The sequence below is a fragment of the Bos mutus genome, chromosome 1, assembly GCF_027580195.1.
Source record: "Bos mutus isolate GX-2022 chromosome 1, NWIPB_WYAK_1.1, whole genome shotgun sequence".
Taxonomy (NCBI): Eukaryota; Metazoa; Chordata; class Mammalia; order Artiodactyla; family Bovidae; genus Bos; species Bos mutus.
Window position 1 is genome coordinate 86,728,286 of NC_091617.1, and position 18,296 is coordinate 86,746,581.

Below are 18,296 nucleotides of genomic sequence, written 5' to 3' on the forward strand. Positions count from 1 at the left end.
ACTCCCCTTCCTCCCAAGAGGGAAATTTCTTAACAGTTGATCGAAGATAGATCTGGAAAAACATAAATATTTAAGAAATGAATTGGGGGTTGGGGGCAGGAGGGAAGAGTCTGCAGTGATGCAGAGAAGGAATAGTCAGTGAAGTACTAGGAAGATTTAGGAAATGAAGAGTCTGGAAAGCTATTGCAGTAAAGCTTGAATAAGAAGGGAGTGTCGTTAGATTCAGCGGAGAGACCTAGTGAAATGCCCTTGCATGGAGTCAAAGGAGAGTTGTTAAGACTGGCTTCCAGAGTCACACAGGCTTGGATTCATGTCCTGACTTTGCTTCTAATCTTAGGCAAATCGTTTAACCTAATCTCAGCTTCTTTTTGTCTTTATTTTTATTTCATTCCATTACTTTTATTATTTCCCAGTGGACTTAAGGTGTGTTAAAAAGTATAACTGAGTCATACTGAAACATTTAAGATTGTTTTCCTTTTGAGCAAAAATCAATTTGGATTGGGTACTGCCAAACCAGAAGTGGTTAGGAGTGCCCCGCCACCCACCTATGGAGGCAGGGTTAAGACTTGTGTAGAGAAGAGGAGGAAGGGGAGCAAGGGTATTATTTGATTGGCTGTAGCTTACAAGGCTATGGTTTTTCCAGTAGTCATCTGTGGATGTGAGAGTTGGACTATAAAGAAAGCTGAGTGCCAAAGAATTGATGGTTTTGAACTGTGGTGTTGGAGAAGACTCAGTCCCTTGGAGAGCAAGGAGATCTAGCCAGTCCATCCTAAAGGAAATCAGTCCTGAATATTCATTGGAAGGACTGATGCTGAAGCTGAAACTCCAATACTTTGGCCACCTGATGTGAAGAGCTGACTCATTGGAAAAGACTCTGATGCTGGGAAAGATTGAAGGCAGGAGGAGAAGAGGACGACAGAGAATGAGATGGTTGGATGACATCACTGACTCAATGGACATGAGTTTGAGTAAGCTCCGAGAGTTGGTGATGGACAGGGAGACCTGGCGTGCTGCAATCCATGGGGTCACAAAGAGTCGGACATGACTCAGCGACTGAACTGAACTGAGCTTACATGGTTGCCTTATTTGGTAAACTGGTTAGCTGTAATTGGTTGTCCTTAGGTTTTGATTTCTTAACCTTGGGGCATTTATAGACTTAGGTTTTGGTTTGCTTACACAGGCTGCTTCCCAGGTGGCTGAGAAGGTAAAGTGTCTGCCTGCAGTGTGGGAGACCCGGGTTCAATCCCTGGGTCAGGAAGATCCCCTGGAGAAGGAAATGGCAACCCACTCCAGTACTCTTGCCTGGGAAATTCCATGAAGAGAGGAGCCTGGTAGGCTACACTCCACGGGGTCTCAAAGAGTCAGACACAACTGAGTGACTTCACTTTCTTTTTCTTCAGATAGGCTGCTAAGATATTAGAATCACCTCAGTCTAATGGCTTCCTTGTTTGATTGAACTTGTCCAAGAGTTGTATTAATTGTAAATACATTTATGGATCCATGTGTGATTCACTTTTATGTGTTTATATTTGCTTGTTTGTTGATAATATAGAAACACCTGTAAAGCAAATACCCAACTCAGGAATTTGTAAAATAACAATTGCTTGCAACTATTTGTGTGTTCCTTCCTCCTGTTTTATCATTCTCTTGCTTCAGAAAAGTTTTACTGGATATGTATACACTCCTAAACAATGTATTATTTAGTTTTAGTTGCTTTTGCATTTTGTAAAAAGTATTATGCTGGTAGGTATCTTCTGGAACTTGCTTTTTTCCTCTTGGCAGTATTTTTCAGATTTGTCTATGTTGTATATACCTATAGCTCATTCATTTTTACTGCAATGTAATAATTCATTATAAAAACAGTGTACTTACCCATTTCCCTATTGGCAGGTATTTTATTGCTATTACAGGTAATGCTGTATAACTCCAGCTCTTGAGCACATGAGTATATGTACTTAAGTTTCTCCTGAAAGTGAAAGTGAAGTCGCTCAGTCAGGTCCGACTCTTTGTAACCCCATGGACTGTAGCCTATCAGGCTCCTCCGTCCGTGGGATTTTCCAGGCAAGAGTGCTGGAGTGGATTGCCATTTCCTTCTCCAGGGGATCTTCCCGACCCAGGAATCAAACCCAGATCTCCAGCATTGCAGGCAGACGCTTTACCGTCTGAGCCACCAGGGAAGCCCAAATTATCAGATTGAAAGGTGTATCATCACCCATGTTAGATATTGCCAGATTGCTTCCCAAAGAGCTGTTCCATCAGAATATATTATCATTTTCCACAGCTTTGCCACCTCCTGGATGAGGGGTAAGAAAATTCTGTAAATGTGAAAGGTACAAAGTTGTTTATTTTCATTTCCCTGTTAACTTGAGGTTGAGTATATTGAGTATATTGTTTGTATATTGGCTTCTACTGGTTTTCCTGCTGTGATCTGCTATTTGTATCTTTGCACATTTTTCTTTTGGGTCATCAGTCTTTTTTATTACTAGCTTGGAGGAATTGCTTTTAAATTCTAGGTGCTGTGGATGTAAAACAGATTGACTGCCAGATATTTCCCTAAGAGTTGAGTTTTTTGGATTTACTGTAGAGAATTGCAGTTCAGGGTGTGTAACCTTGGCAAATCATTTGCCAGTCTCACCAGGCAAGGAAAGGCGAACTCTTTTATAGAGTTGAAAAGGAAGTTGAGTAGGCTGTAGTAAACAGAGTCCATGGCTTTCCATTGGCTGTGACCTTGCTGGGAAAGAAGAATGCATCTTTCCTTGGGGGTTCTGTGATGTCACAGGGTGGGAGAGCTCCCTCTTGCTGTCTCCCAACTCTAATTAAATTTCTACTTGTTAATTCTTTACAATGTTAATCCTTTAGTTAAATTTTCGCTTGCAACTGTCCTTTCTCACTCAATCTATGTCTTTGTTTTTTGTTTTTGTTTTTTCTTTCTTTCTCTTAGGTGTACAGGCTAAGTTCTTCTCATCATGCATACACTGTACTTACACAACTGAAGAGGCTAGCTCTTGTAGCTGACCTTTCCTCCTCTCCTCTGTGCTTTTGTTTATAAAGATAATTGTTAAAAGCGTCGTCAGCTCTGTGTGTGTGTGTGTGTGTGTGTGTGTGTGTGCATCAGACTCTTAGACTATTTAATAAGCCTGGAGGATGATTCTACTTACATATGTTGGGAGCTGTTTTTTTTTTTTTTTTTTTTTTTTAAGTGATGTGTTTGATTCCTCTTTGTCTTCAGTTTTGGTGCTACTTGCCAGGTCTGAGTCTTTAGGAGAAGCTCTACTCAATTTTCTGTAATACATATAATCAGTGGAGATGGTATACTTTAATTTCAGTCTATAATCACTTCTTTTTTTTGGTCAGTAACTCAGGAAAAGTCTTATGAGAGAATGTTTTTGGTTTACTCCCTTCTCAGGTTGGGATCTTGATTATTTTAAATACTTTAGATTTAAATTATTTTAAATAATTTAGATAAGACTTTTCCTTATCTATTTGTTGTTGTTCAGTCACTCAGTCTGTTCAACTCTTTGAACTGCAGCACGCCAGGCTTCCCTGTCCTTCACCATCTCCTGGAGTTTGCTTAAACTCATGTCCATTGAGTCGGTGATGCCATCCAACCGTCTCATCCTCTGTTGTCTCCTTCCTGCCTTCAGTCTTTACCAGCATCAGGGTCTTTTCTAATGAGTTGGCTTTTTGCATCAGGTGGCCAAAGTATTGGAGCTTCAGCTTCAGCATCAGTCCTTCCAATGAATATTCAGGACTGATTTCCTTTAGGATGGACTGGCTGGATCTCCTTGCAGTCGAGCAGACTCTTAAGATTCTTCTCCAACACCATGTTTCAAAAGCATCAATTCTTCGGCGCTCAGCCACTTTAATGGTCCAACTTTCACATCCATATATGACTAGTGGAAAAACTTTCCACTAGCTTGGACTAGATGGACCTTTGTCAGCAAAGTAATGTCTCTGCTTTTTTAATATGCTGTCTAGGTTGGTCATAGCTTTTCTTCCAAGGAGCAAGCATCTTTAAATTTCGTGGCTGTAGTCACCATCTGCAGTGATTTTGGAGCCCAAGAAAATAAGGTCTTTCTCTGTTTCCATTGTTTCCCCATTTATTTGCCATGAAGTGATGGGACTGGATGCCATGATCTTTGTTTTTTGAATGTTGAGCTTTAAGCTAACTGTTTCACTCTCCTCTTTCACCTTCATCGTGAGGCTCTTTAGTTCCTCTTCACTTTTTGCCATAAGGGTAGTGTCATCTGCATATCTGAAATTATTGACATTTCTCCCAGCAATCTTGATTCCAGCTTGTGTTTCACCCAGCCCAGAATTTTGCATGATGTACTCTGCATATAAGTTAAATAAGCAGAGTGACAGTATACAGCCTTGACGTACTCCTTTCCCAATTTGGAACCAGTCTGTTGTTCCATGTCTGGTTCTAATTGTTGCTTCTTGACCTGCATGCAGGTTTCTCAGGAGGCAGGTAAGGCGGTCTGGTACTCCCATCTCTTGACGAATTTTCCACAGTTTGTTGTGATCCACACAGTCAAAGTCTTTAGCATAGTCAACGAAGCAGAAGTAGATGTTTTTCTGGAATTCTCTGCTCTTAGTCTGCCTGGCTACACCCAGTGAAGACTTTTCCATTAGTGGCTGACTATCTGACTGGTTTTCCATCTCCTGTCATTATTTTCCATATTTTTCTTTTCCCCACATGGGATTCACAATGCTTTATAAAATGGTTTGCCACTTCCCTTATTTCTGTCCTTTATCAATAATTGTGGGTGCACAGGACTGCAGGAGGGCAAGTAGTCTGATCACCCTGTTTTCTACCAACCAAAATAAATGCCCGTAGAGACTTTGCTTCTCTGATTTTGAGCATGCTATTAGGGGTATAGTTTGAGGGAGCTACTTAATAAACTATACCTCATGCAACAGTATTGTTCTCAAGAATTCACAATTTTTGTAGCCATATATCCACAGAGCCGTTTCCAGTAACCCGACTGGCCACTTCTTGAGATCTTCCTCCTTCAAAACATATTATTAGGATTTACCATATTAGGTTTCATCTGAGGGTATCCTTTTGCCTCTTTTTACTCTTATCAGGCCCTGGACTTATCTGGAAGTAGTTTACAATCCACTAGTCTATTCTGGATGTAGTTTTTTGGTGGGGGGAGGTGTATTCTCAGGAATATGACAGTTGTCAGATGAGAAGAAAACATCAACAGAAAGTCTGTTTAATCAAAATATTCTCCCTCTTTATTGACAGAACTAATATAAATGGATCAGGTAGGGGCTCTCCGAGAAACAGAATCAGGAATGACTTTCTTAACAGAAGAGAATCCACTTTGATCTAAGCCATTTTGCGCTGTAAACCTGGCAGCGGTGCTTGCGCTTGAACAGGTCTCAGTAATTGATGATCTAAGGGAACAAAGTGGTCATGTATAGATGTGAGAGTTGGACTGTGAAGAAAGCTGAGCACTGAAAAATTGATGCTTTTGAACTGTGGTGTTGGAGAAGACTCTTTAGAGTCCCTTGGACTGCAAGGAGATCCAACCAGTCCATTCTAAAGGAGATCAGCCCTGGGTTTTCTTTGGAAGGAATGATCCTAAAGCTGAAACTCCAATACTTTGGCCACCTCATGCGGAGTTGACTCATTGGAAAAGACTGCTGCTGGGAGGGATTAGGGGCAGGAGGAGAAGGGGACGACAGAGGATGAGATGGCTGGATGGCATCACGGACTCGATGGACGTGAGATTGAGTGAACTCCAGGAGTTGGTGATGGACAGGGAGGCCTAGCGTGCTGGTATTCATGGGGTCGCAAAGAGTCAGACACAAAAGAGACAGGACTGAGCGACTGAACTGATACTAAACTGATAAGGGAACAAATGGAGAAGGAAAATGGCAACCCACTCCGGTATTTTTGCCTGGAGGGTTCTGTGGACAGAGAAGCCTGGAGGGCTGTGTAGTCCATGGGGTCACAAGAGTCACTTAGTGACTAAACCGAAAGAACAAAAGAATGTCAGGCAAGAGAAGTAGCAATAGCAAAGATAATATATCAGTTGTAAGGACTCCCAGTTTTGTTTCATTGATGAAGATTAGCCCGAAGGGCTCGAGATCAACTAGAATCTAAGGGATGATGATGTTGACCTTTTCTGACCCTTGTGACTTTAGTCAACTGAAGTTTAGTCTCTGTAGACCAGCCAGGCCCCTTCATGAATCTGCATGAACCCTTAGCTTAAAACTGCCTTAGTTTTGCTGCTGGGAAGTTAACTGTTTCAGGAAAGATCCCCTGTGCTCTCCTTACCTGCTGTAAGTAGTAAATCCTTCCTTCCAGTTTTTAGGTTGGGTGTGTCTTTTGGTGCAACACCCACCAGGAGGTGAACCCGGTTTTCAAGTAACACTAATAAGTTTTCATTAAAGAGCAAAAAGTTAGTTCTTGTTTTTAGCAACAGGCCTGAAAGGCAGGGAAGGCTGCTGTGATATTTTTCAGACGTGAAAAGTTTGTGGTTGTTGTTTAGCAGAAGAAAAGTAATTTTCACTCTACCCTTCTGAGTTCTTGGCTGAGATGTCCTGTAATAAAAGATGAACAGGAGGAAAACATAGAAGTATAGTGTGAGATACCCAGGAAAAAACGAGTAACTCCCTGAGGTACCCAAGCCACCAGCTTAAATACCATCTTCAGCTAAAGACAGAAGGAAGTTTGGGAGGTTGGGAGTGGAAACCAGTCTTGAGAGGTTCCTAGGAAAAGCAAGGGTAAGGTTTGATGTGCAGATTTAAGACCTTGCCTTCTCCAATGATAAGACTTGTCATTTGGAGTCATCCCTCACTTAATGATACCAAGAAGTACCCTTAAAATTGGAGATTCCCTTTGTAGATGTTGCTTTCCATTTCAAAGGGGGTAACTTCTACTATTGTTTTCAGAGTTGCTCTCGTGTCTGTTTTTTCTCAAAATAATCCTCCTGCCCAAGAGGCATATTTTGGGGTGGCATATTTTGCTACCCTCACTGGGCACAAGCATCACAAGGGTTCTGATTTTGCGGTTCGGAAATTTTCTCAGAAAGTCCATTGCCTTATGATTGCCCCCTTATTTTCTGTTATGCCTTAAACTTAGGCTTAAACTTAGCTGAAGTTTTCTATTAAATAGAATATGAAGTTTACTATTAAATAAAATATGAAGTTTTCTGTTATGCTTAAACTTAGCTGAAGTCATTGGGCATGAGACTTGAGAATTCAGAATTCCGTGGGAGGACATAGAGTCACATAAAGACAAGTCTGTTTGAAAGTTCCTTAAATATAGAAAAAGGTCTATAAATGATGGTGAAATATAGAATCAGGGAGTTTTTTCTTTTTTTTCTTAAAGGGAGAGGCTTGAATGTGTGGCCCCTAATGAAAAGGATGCAGTGGAAAGTGAAATGCTCCCCGCAGGGTGTTTGTTGAATGAAAATGAGGATGTATAACTTTACAGTAGGCACACTGGCTTTCAACACCTGAATACCCTGATCAGTTGTAGCTTCACTGATAGCAGCATAAACAGTAAGTTCATTCTGATGTCTTGTAATATGAAGTCTAGTCTCACCTAAGAGTATTCTTGCTGAATACATTGAGCTTGAATATCATCCAGCCTGTAGATGTAACTTCCTTCGAATTCATAGATGTTACAGAGGATAGAGAAGCGATACCTTGAAGAAGTAAACAGAATGTGAGATGATCTACAGGATAGGTCTCTCCAATAACTCTATTATGATAGAGAAAAAAGAAAGCAGGAGATGGATTCTTCAAGATGGAGAGACTTAAGAGATATAACTAAATGTATTATAGAGTCTTTAATTGGATCTTGATTTGAACAACTCTGACATAAAAGACCTTGGTGTGATAATGGGGGAAATTTGAAAATGGACTGGGTATTAGCTACTAGATAATTGTTAATATGGGAGGTTTGTTAATGGTATTAAGGTTTAGTAGGAAAATGTCTTAATATTTTTGGAGATGTGTACTGAAATATTTTAAAGTAGCTTGATGTCTGTGTTTTTTAAAACATTTCAGTTCAGTTCAGTCGCTCAGTCGTGTTTGACTCTTTGTGACCCCATGAATCGCAGCACGCCAGGCCTCCCTGTCCATCACCAACTTCCGGAATTCACTCAGACTCATGTCCATCAAGTCAGTGATGCCATCCAGCCATCTCATCCTCTGTCGTCCCCTTCTCCTCCTGCCCCCAATCCCTCCCAGCATCAGAGTCTTTTCCAATGAGTCAACTCTGCATGAGGTGGCCAAAGTACTGGAGTTTCAGCTTTAGCATCATTCCTTGCAAAGAACACCCAGGACTCATCTCCTTTAGGATGGACTGGTTGGATCTCCTTGCAGTCCAGGGGATTTTCAAGAGTCTTCTCTAACACCACAGTTCAAAAGCATCAATTCTTCGGCACTTAGCTTTCTTCACAGTCCAACTCTCACATCCATACATGACTACTGGAAAAATTATAGCCTTGACTAGACGGATCTTTGTTGGCAAAGTAATGTCTCTTGTTTTTGAATATGCTATCTAGGTTGGTCATAACTTTCCTTCCAAGGAGTAAGCGTCTTTTAATTTCATGGCTGCAGTCACCATCTGCAGTGATTTTGGCTTTGTCAAAATAAAGTCTGACATTGTTTCTACTGTTTCCCCATCTATTTGCCATGAAGTGATGGGACCAGATGCCATGATCTTAGTTTTCTGAACATTTAAAACATTTATGGGAGTATAAAAATTTGTTTTATTTATATTTGATTTATAATGTGTTACTTTCTGCTGTATAGCACAGTGATTCAGTTATACACAAATGTATATATTGTTTTTCATATTCTTTCCCAGTATAGTTTATCACAGGGTATTGAATATAGTTCCCTGTGCTATATAGGAGGACCTTGTTGTTTATCCATATGTAGTTTTGGTCTGCTAATCCCTAACTCCCTACCTACCCACCCCTCTATCCATCCTACCCGCCCCTCTCCTCTTTGGCAGCCACAAGCCTGTTCTCCTTGTCTGCAAGTCTGGTTTTGTTTTGTATAAATAGAAAAGTTCATTTCTGTCATATTTTAGATTGCATATATAAGTGATATCTTATGGTATTTGTCTTTCTCTGTCTGACTTATTTCACTTAGTATGATAATCTCTGGGTCCATCCGTGTTGCTGCACATGGTGTTACTTTATTCTTTTTTTGGCCGAGTAATATTCCATTCCAAAATAAAGAAAGCATATTTTCTTTATCCATTGATGTCTGTGATTGACTTTAAAATACTTCAGCAAAAGGAACAAAAGTTGGAACAAATACAGTAACAATAGTAACAATTTGTAAACCTTCCCCACTCCAGTACTCTTGCGTGGAAAATCCCATGGACGGAGGAGCCTGGTAGGCTGCAGTCCATGGGGTCGCGAAGAGTCGGACACGACTGAGCAACTTCCCTAAACCTTCATGGTAGACATTATGGATGTCCATTATACAAATTTCTCTACCTCTTTCTGTGTTTGAAATTTTTAAATAAAAAGACAAAAACAATTGAGAAAAGTGAGAGGTTCATGAACTAGGTGAAAAGGGATAATCAGAAGTGTAAGGTTACTAAAAAGATAGGGATAGATAGGATTTAAATCTCAGGGGGAAGAATTGACCCAAATGACAAAAAACTCAGCTCCTCTATCATGAGGAGGACCTTTTATTATGGAAGCTCTTCTGTTAAGGCAGGAAACTCCTTCTTCTGTTAAGCTTCTTAAAGAAGCTTAAAGAAGCTCCTTCTTCCCTTCTATTATGAGAATCGTTGATACTGAGCAGACTCGGTGGGTAAAAAGCTGCATAGAGTAGCCGGCTAAATAGCTTATATGAACTTGTAGTAGAACTAATGTGCCCTCCCCCGTTTGACTTTTCAGTCAGTGTTTGGTAGTGTGAGCGCTGACTGAAAAGAAAGGAGGGCGTTGGGTTTGTCGAAGCTGTGATTTTTGTCTGTTGAATGTGACCAAATAGAAGGGCAGGGGAAACTAGGGCGCTGGCAGAGTTGTCCGTGAAGTGCTGGACCTGGAATCTAGCCTGAGTGAGAAGGAAAGTGCAACTTGCAACTCGAAGATGAGAAAGTTCTGGAGATCTAATGCACAGCATAGTGATTGCAGTCAACCATGCTGTGTTATGTACTTTAAAGCTGCTAAGAGACTAGATCTTAAATATTCTCTCCATAAAATAGAAATGGTAATTATGTGATGCAAGAGGGGTATTAATGCTTTGGTGGTGATCATATTGCAAATATATAAATATCAAATCAGCACGTTGTACATCTTAGATTTACACAAAGGGTAAAGGGGTCCAGTTGGGTGCATACGTGCTATCAGTGAAGGTTGTTCTGAGAAGGAACATTTGAATCGAGGTAAGGGTGCAATGAATGAAAATATCAGGGGCAAGAGGCTTCCAGGCAGAGGTAAGAGCAAGTGCTGAGACTGAAGCTGGAGCCTGCTTAGTGTGTTCACTAAGAAAGCTTTCTAATGTTAAGAAGACTTCTGAGTGTCTGGACCAGAGAGAGATGGGGAAGAGGGAGCAGAGATATCATGTTAGAGGGATGGATAACAGATTGTGTAAAGACTCGGCATTGATGTTGTTGTTTAGTTGCTAAGTTGTGTCCAACTCTTTGTGACCCCATGGACTGTCTCCCACCAGGCTGCTCTGTCCATTGGATTTCCCAAGCAAGGAAACTGGAGCAGGTTGCCATTTCCTTCTCCAGGGAATCTTTCTGACCCAGGGATTGAACTTGCATCCCCTGCATTGCAGGCAGATTCTCTACTACTGAGCCACCAGGGAAGCATAAAGCTTTGTAGGTCAAGATAAACAGACTTTACACTGAGTGGAGTGAAAAGCGTTTGTATAATTTCAAGCAGAAGAGTGACTTGTATTTTCAAAGGATCAGTGTTTTGCTCTGTTTAGAATAGACTGGAGAGTGGGCAAGGGTGATAGGAAGGAGACCCGGTGAATGATAGTGGTGACTTAGACCAAGGTCGGAGAAGGCGATGGCACCCCACTCCAGTACCCTTGCCTGGAAAATCCCATGGACGGAGGAGCCTGGTAGGCTGCAGTCCATGGGGTTGCTAAGAGTTGGACATGACTGAGCGACTTCACTTTGACTTTTCACTTTCATGCATTGGAGAAGGAAATGGCAACCCACTCCAGTGTTCTTGCCTGGAGAATCCCAGGGACGGGGGAGCCTGGTGGGCTGCCGTCTATGGGGTCGCACAGAGTCGGACACGACTGAAGCAACTTAGCAGCAGCAGCAGACCAAGGTAGTCAGAGTAGAGGTAATCAGAGTTGGTCATATCCTGGATGATTTTTGAAAGAGTGCCTGACATGATTTGCTGGTGGATTAGAAGTAGGATATAAAAGAAACTGAACAGAGAAATTAAGGATGACTCCCAGGTTTTTGGCTTAAACAATTGAAAGGACAGAACTGGCATTTACAGAGATGAGAAAGACTTCAGGATGGTGTGGGGTTCGCTTTTGAAGTAAGTTGAGGTGCCTTTTAGGCATCATGGTCCGAATGTCTCTCGGGACCTTTGGCACTGTTGTAAAGCATTTCTCACTGGACTCAGTTCTAGTGCTAATTGTCTATAATTTAGTCTTGAATACTGCTACTCAGGGTGTCTCTTCCATCCTCTCATCCCATTCCTCCATAAAATCTTTAGTAAATAATCTAGATCTGTATTTACGAAGCCATTTTAAGTTCTAGTAATAATGATTGCATTTGAGATTCAGAAGAACCAATTATATGTCAGAATATAAAAAGTAGATTAATATGTAAACAGAGAAGTGAATCAGTCTTTGTCTTTCTCTTTTGTACAGGGCTTTCATTTGTTAGTTTCTACCCTGAGGAAATTCAAGGATGAGTGAGCTGGAACAACTGAGGCAGGAAGCCGAGCAGCTACGGAATCAGATCCAGGTAAGAGCAAACTTTTTCATTTTGAAATTTTATTAACACTTTTATGAACTACTAGTGATGAACAACAGAGAAGGCAATGACACCCCACTCCAGTGCTCTTGCCTGGAAAATCCCATGGATGGAGGAGCCTGGTGGGCTGCAGTCCATGGGGTCACTAAGAGTGGGACACGACTGAGCGACTTCACTTTCACTTTTCACTTCCATGCATTGGAGAAGGAAATGGCAACCCACTCCAGTGTTCTTGCCTGGAGAATCCCAGGGACGGGGGAGCCTGGTGGACTGTCGTCTATGGGGTCTCACAGAGTCAGACACAACTGAAGCGACTTAGCAGCAATGATGAACAAAATTTGAATATTAGTTTGCATATATTAAATAATTTTTGAAGTGAGAAATGATCACTTTGTTTTTATCATGCTTCTAAAGAACACTCCAAAAGTCATTTCTAACAAATACCTATGTGGACCAGTGACCTCTCTGTCCGTAAGAGGTTAATGTTGTACATGTCATCCCTGCTGACATCATCCTCTTCTACCCAAACACCTGGAATCGCAGAATTGATGCTTTTGAACTGTGGTGTTGGAGAAGACTCTTGAGGGTCCCTTGGACTGCAAGGAGATCAAACCAGTCAATCCTAAAAGAAATCAACCTTAAATATTCATTGGAAGGACTGATGCTGAAGTTGATGCTCCAGTACTTTGGCCACCTGATGCAAAGAGCTAACTCATTAGAAAAGACCCTGATGCTGGGAAAGACTGAAGGCAGAAGGAGAAGGGGATGACAGAAGATGAGATGGTTGGATGGCATCATCAACTCAATGCACATGAGTTTGAGCAAGCTCCAGAACATGGTAAAGGACAGGGAAGCCTGGCATGCTGTAGTCCATGGGGTCTCAAGGAGTCGGACAGACTGAACAACAACAACACAATGAGGCAGATACTATATTGTAATATACTAGAAAATTAATCTCTAAAACGTTAGGTTGCAGAAAAACATTAAAAATAATTAGTGGCATAATGCTGCTTCTAAGTTGCTTTGCTACTACTGCTAAGTTGCTTCAGTCGTGTCCGACTCTGTGCGACCCCATAGACGGCAGACCACCAGGCTCCCCCGTCCCTGGGATTCTCCAGGCAAGAACACTGGAGTGGGTTGCCATTTCCTTCTCCAACGCATGAAAGTGAAAAGTCAAAGTGAAGTTGCTCAGTCGTGTCCGACTCTTAGCGACCTCATGGACTGCAGCCTACGAGGCTCCTCCGTCCATGGGATTTTCCAGGCAAGAGCACTGGAGTGGGGTGCCATTGCCTTAAAGTCGCTTTAGTTGTGTCCAACTCTTTGCGACCTCATGGACTGTAGCCCTTCAGGCTCCTCTGTCCATGGGATTCTCCAGGCAAGAGTACTGGAATGGGTTGCCGTTTCCTTCTCCAGGGGATCTTTCTAATCCAGGGATTGAACCCTTGTCTTTCTTGTCTCCTGCATTGTCTGGCGGGTTCTTTACCACTTGAACCACTTGGGAAGTCCAGTGGCATAATAAAGACATGTCTGTCTTCTTTACTCTTGGAAATCAACTCAAAACACTAAAGAACATGAGGAACAAATAGAACTTCATCTTTAACAAAATTTAAAAACACTTAGAACTTCAGACCCTAATATAATGGGGGAAAGTCATCAAATATCAGGGTGGGAGGCTCTAAAAGGAGAATTCTGAGGCCGTAAATCTTATATTCCCACAGGGACAGCATCATTGCTTGCCTTTGGAACAATGGAAACATGCTTCTCTGGACTGAGGAAGAGCAAGGAAGGCAGAGATAGAATGAAAGGGTATAGACATGCCATCTGTTAGGAAGCCTCTTGGTGAGCAGGGTAGAGGAGAGACTAAATTGTGTGTAGTGTGGTGCTACCTACTTCTTTTCACAGGGAAAAGTAAAGGTTAAACAACTTAGAAATAAAGAACCTCATTATGAAGCAGGAAGAATCCAAGTTATTAGTAACTTGGAACACTGCTGTGATCCTCCAGTATGAGAGAGATGAATCTTTTGCAGCAGCTAATTTAAAAGTGAAGATTAAAAAGAAAAAGGAACAATTATAGGATCTCTGCAGAGGTATTACAGGAAGGAGAGGAAGGGAGTAGAAAAAACAAGGGGTGGGTAAAGAACAGTCAGCAGAAAAATGTTGATATGAGTGGATTAAAACTATAACCAGTCTTCAGTTCAGTTCAGTTGCTCTGTCGTGTCCAGCTCTTTGCGACCCTGTGGAGTGCAGCATGCTAGGCCTCCCTGTCTATCACCAATTCCCAGAGTTTACCCAAAGTCATGTCCATTGAGTCGGTGATGCCATCCAACCATCTCATTCTCTGTCGTCCTGTTCTTCTCCCGCCTTCAGTCTTTCCCAGCATCAGGGTCTTTTCCAGTGAGTCAGTTCTTTGCATCAGGTGGCCAAAGTATTGGAGTTTCAGCTTCAACATCAGTCCTTCCAATGAACACCCAGGACTGATCTCCTTTAGGATGGACTGGTTGGATATCCTTGCAGTCCAAGGAACTCACAAGAGTCTTCTCCAACACCACAGTTCAAAAGCATCAATTCTTTGGCGCTCAGCTTTCTTTATAGTTCAACTGTCACATCCATACATGACTACTGGAAAAACCATAGCCTTGACGAGATGGACCTTTGTTGGCAAAGTAATGTTTCTGCTTTTTAATATGCTGTCTAGGTTGGTCATAACTTTTCTTCCAAGGAACAACCAGTCTTATTCTCAGGAATTCAGGAAGTTAATGATTTAGGTGTGAATGACAACTCTGAGTGGATACCTTAGGTGTCTAAACAAAGCTGTCAAAGGGGGATTTATTTTGCTTGGGATAATCAGAGAAGGCTTCATAGGCTAATCTCTGAGTTAGATGTTGCTGCCACCACCAGAATGGATGCTCCAGCCTCTCTTTATCTCACTTGTTCCAGATCCTGAGCAGGAATGACTGACGGGCCAAGCACATTGGTCATATGGCCATCTCATTAAAAAGAATTCTGTTCTCTGTATCTGTAAGCTTGGGTGTTTTTTTGTTTGTTTGATTGAGCATGTGAGATTGTATGGTATTTGTCTTTCTCTGACATATTTCTCTTTTAGTGTAGTGCCCTCAGGGTCCATCAGCACAAGTGGCAAGATACTCTTTTTATGGCTGAGTAACATTCCACTGTGTGTGTGTGTGTCCTTTCATCTGTCAGCAGATACTTGGTTGTTTCCATATGTTGATTATTATAAATAATCCTGCAGTGAACACGAGGATGAGTATATCTTTTTAAGTTAAGGTTTTTGTTTTCTTTAGATAAATACCTAGAAGTGGAACTGCTAGATAATACGGTGGTTCTTTTTATAATTTTCTGAGGAACCTATATACTAATATACTATTTTCCGTAGTGGCTGCACCAATTTACATTCCCACTAACAGCACTCAAGTTTCCCTTTTCTCCACATCCTCATCAACACTTGTTATTCTGTCTCTCTTAAAGAATTTTGTTTTGTTTTTCTGTTTTTTGTTGTATTTTTTAAATTTTTGTATTTTGGCTGCACTTTGCAGCATGTGGGCCCTTAGTTCCCCAGTCAGGGATGGAACCCATGCCCCCTGCGCTGGAAGCACAAAGTCAGCCTCTGGGCCACTAGGGAAGTCCTCCTCCTCTTTTTGATGATAGCCATTCTGACAGGTGTGAGATACTATCTCACTGTGGTTTTTATTTTCATTTCCCTGATGATCAGTGATTTGAGCAAGTTTCCACGTATCTGTTGACCCATCTATATGTCTTTTTGGAAAAATGGTATAAGATAGTGAGTGGTCCAGTTTCATTCTTTTGCATGTAGCTGTCCAGTTTTCCCAACACCACTTATTGAAGAAACTGTCTTTTCCCCCCTATATATTCTTGGCTCCTGAGTTGTAAATTAATTGATCATGTATGTGTGGGTGTGTTTCTGTGCTCCCTGTTCTGTTCCATTGATCTATGTGCCTGTTTTTGTGCCAGTATTATATTATTTTGATTACTATAGATTTGTAATATGTTAATGCTTGGAAATCAAGACATGTGATACCTCCAGCTTTGTTCTTCCTCAAGACTGCATTGGCTGTTTGGGGTCTTTTCTGGTTTTATACAAATCTTAGGATTATATGTTCTGTTTCTTTGAAAAATGATATTGGGATTTTGATAGGGATTGCATTGAATCTAGATTGTTTTTGGTAGTATGGACATTTTAACAATATTATTCCAATCCATTGAGTACAGAATATCTTTTCATTTATCTGTGTCATCTTCACTTTCTTTCGTCAGTGTCTTGGGGTGTACAGGTCTTTTGTGTGCTCAGTCACTCAGTCGTGTCCGACTCTTTGTGACCCCGTGAACTGTAGCCTGCCAGGCTCCTCTGTCCATGGGATTTCCCAGGCAAGAATACTAAAGTGGGTTGCCATTTCCTACTCCAGGGGATCTTCCTGACACAGGGGTTGAACCTGCATCTCGCGTCTCCTGCGCCTCCTGCATTGGCAGGCAGATTCTTTACCATTGCACCCTCTGGGAAGCCCACAGGTCTTTTATATTCTTGGATAAATGTATTTGCAGGTGATTTATCCTGTTTGATGTAATTGTAAATGGGATTGTTTTCTTAATTTCTCTTTCTGATAGGTCATTACTAGTGTATAGCAACGCAGCAGATTTCTATATACTTATTTTGCATATTTCTGTATAATTGTATGTTTACGTATGTCTATATATATGTAACTTTATCAAATTCCTTTATTAGTTCTCAGTTTTTGATTGAGTCTTTAGTGTTTTCTGCATGTAATATGTTTGCAAGTAGTGATAGTTTTACTTCTTCTGTCAAGTTTTAATGCCCTTTGTTTTATTTCTGTTTGGATTTGCAATACTCTCCTGAATCAAAGTGGCAAGAGCGGGCATCTGTGTCTTGCTCCTGACCTTAGAGGAAAAGCTTTAAGCTTTTCACCATTGAGTATGATGTTATATACGTATGTTGTATATGTCATATTTATCATGTTGAGGTACATTCCATCTGTGTCCACTTTGTTGAGAGGTTTTTGGTTTTTTTTTAACCATAAATTGATATTGAATTTTGTCAAAAGCTTTTTCTGCATGTGTTGAGATAACTGTATGATATTTATCCTTCATTTTGTTAATGTAGTTATATCACATTGATTTGTGGGTGTTGAACCATACCTACATCCTTTGAATAAATCCCATGTGATCATGGTGTATGATCCTTTTGATGTATTGATGAATTCAGCTTGCTAATATTTTGTTGAGGATTTTTGAATCTATGTTCATCATGGATGTCAGCATGCAGTTTTCATTTCTTGTGAAGTTCTTGTCTGAAGTGCTTGGCCAGTTTGGTCACATGTCAATTTCATTTGTTCTCGTAGTGACCCTGTGAGGTAGGTCGGCCTACTTCATTTTGTAGTTGAGGAAACTGAGCCTCAGTGAGATTAAGAAACTTGTGAAGGTAACATAACTTAGAAGGGGTAGATCCAGGACTCAAACCAGGTGTATTTTGGTTCCAGAACTGGTGCTATAGGTACCACTATGGACCTGCCTCACAGCTAGGTCTAACATCTGGCTTTGTAGCCTGTGCTATAGCCACATGAATTTCTTGTCATTCCCTAAGCATGCACTGCTCTTTTCTGCTTTCTTGCTTTTTTCCAAATCTTTTACTTTGCCTGGAATTATTCTTCTCTGCTCTAATTTTGCTCCTGGGACTTCTATTCCTTGAATCCTAGTCTTCCTCTAAAAAGCCACCTCAAAGTCCTCCACTTGTATTTCTTTTTCTTTTGCTGGAAGGCAGCATGGCCTGAAGGAAGAGTACATGGATTCCGTCTTTTAATCATGTTGTGGTCAGGACACATTTACAGATTTTTTGATGCTCAGTATCTTTGCTGTAAAGTATGAATACTGAAGCCCGCATATAGGTTTATGGAGAAGAATAAAACAAATGACACAAAAGGACTTAGACCAATGCCAGTAAGTGGCCGTTCTTTGCACAGCGTTTTAGGTTTGTGTTACAGGGTTGATCGCAGCTTGCTTTGTGTATAGTTCCTCGTGCATGTTTGCCTCCACCCCCTGCGTCCGACTGGAAGATTCTGTGGCTTAATCATCTTTATATCTCACCAGCATCCAGGTAGGATGTCATGAGCATATAGCTCACTGAATCATCTTATATGATTTCAAGTAACCACATATATGTAAAATACCGCATACTTTTCAGTTTAATGTCATGCTATACTTATAAATCCTTTCTTCCTTCTTCCTTTTTTTTTTCTCTCTTAATTCCAGAAATATAACTTAACTGTATATTTAAGGTAAAAATACATGACATAATAGAAATGTA

At 41.0% G+C, this 18,296-nt stretch overlaps 1 protein-coding gene across 1 annotated transcript in view; it reads left to right on the plus strand.

Moving 5' to 3' along the window:
* Positions 1-18,296, plus strand: part of GNB4 (G protein subunit beta 4) — a 69,365-nt gene that overhangs the window by 23,175 nt on the left and 27,894 nt on the right. Inside the window, exon 2 of the mRNA XM_070372969.1 lies at positions 11,836-11,932. Coding sequence (XP_070229070.1) covers positions 11,876-11,932 — 57 coding nt within the window. The 5' untranslated portion in view covers positions 11,836-11,875. The remainder of the gene's footprint in view (positions 1-11,835; positions 11,933-18,296) is intronic.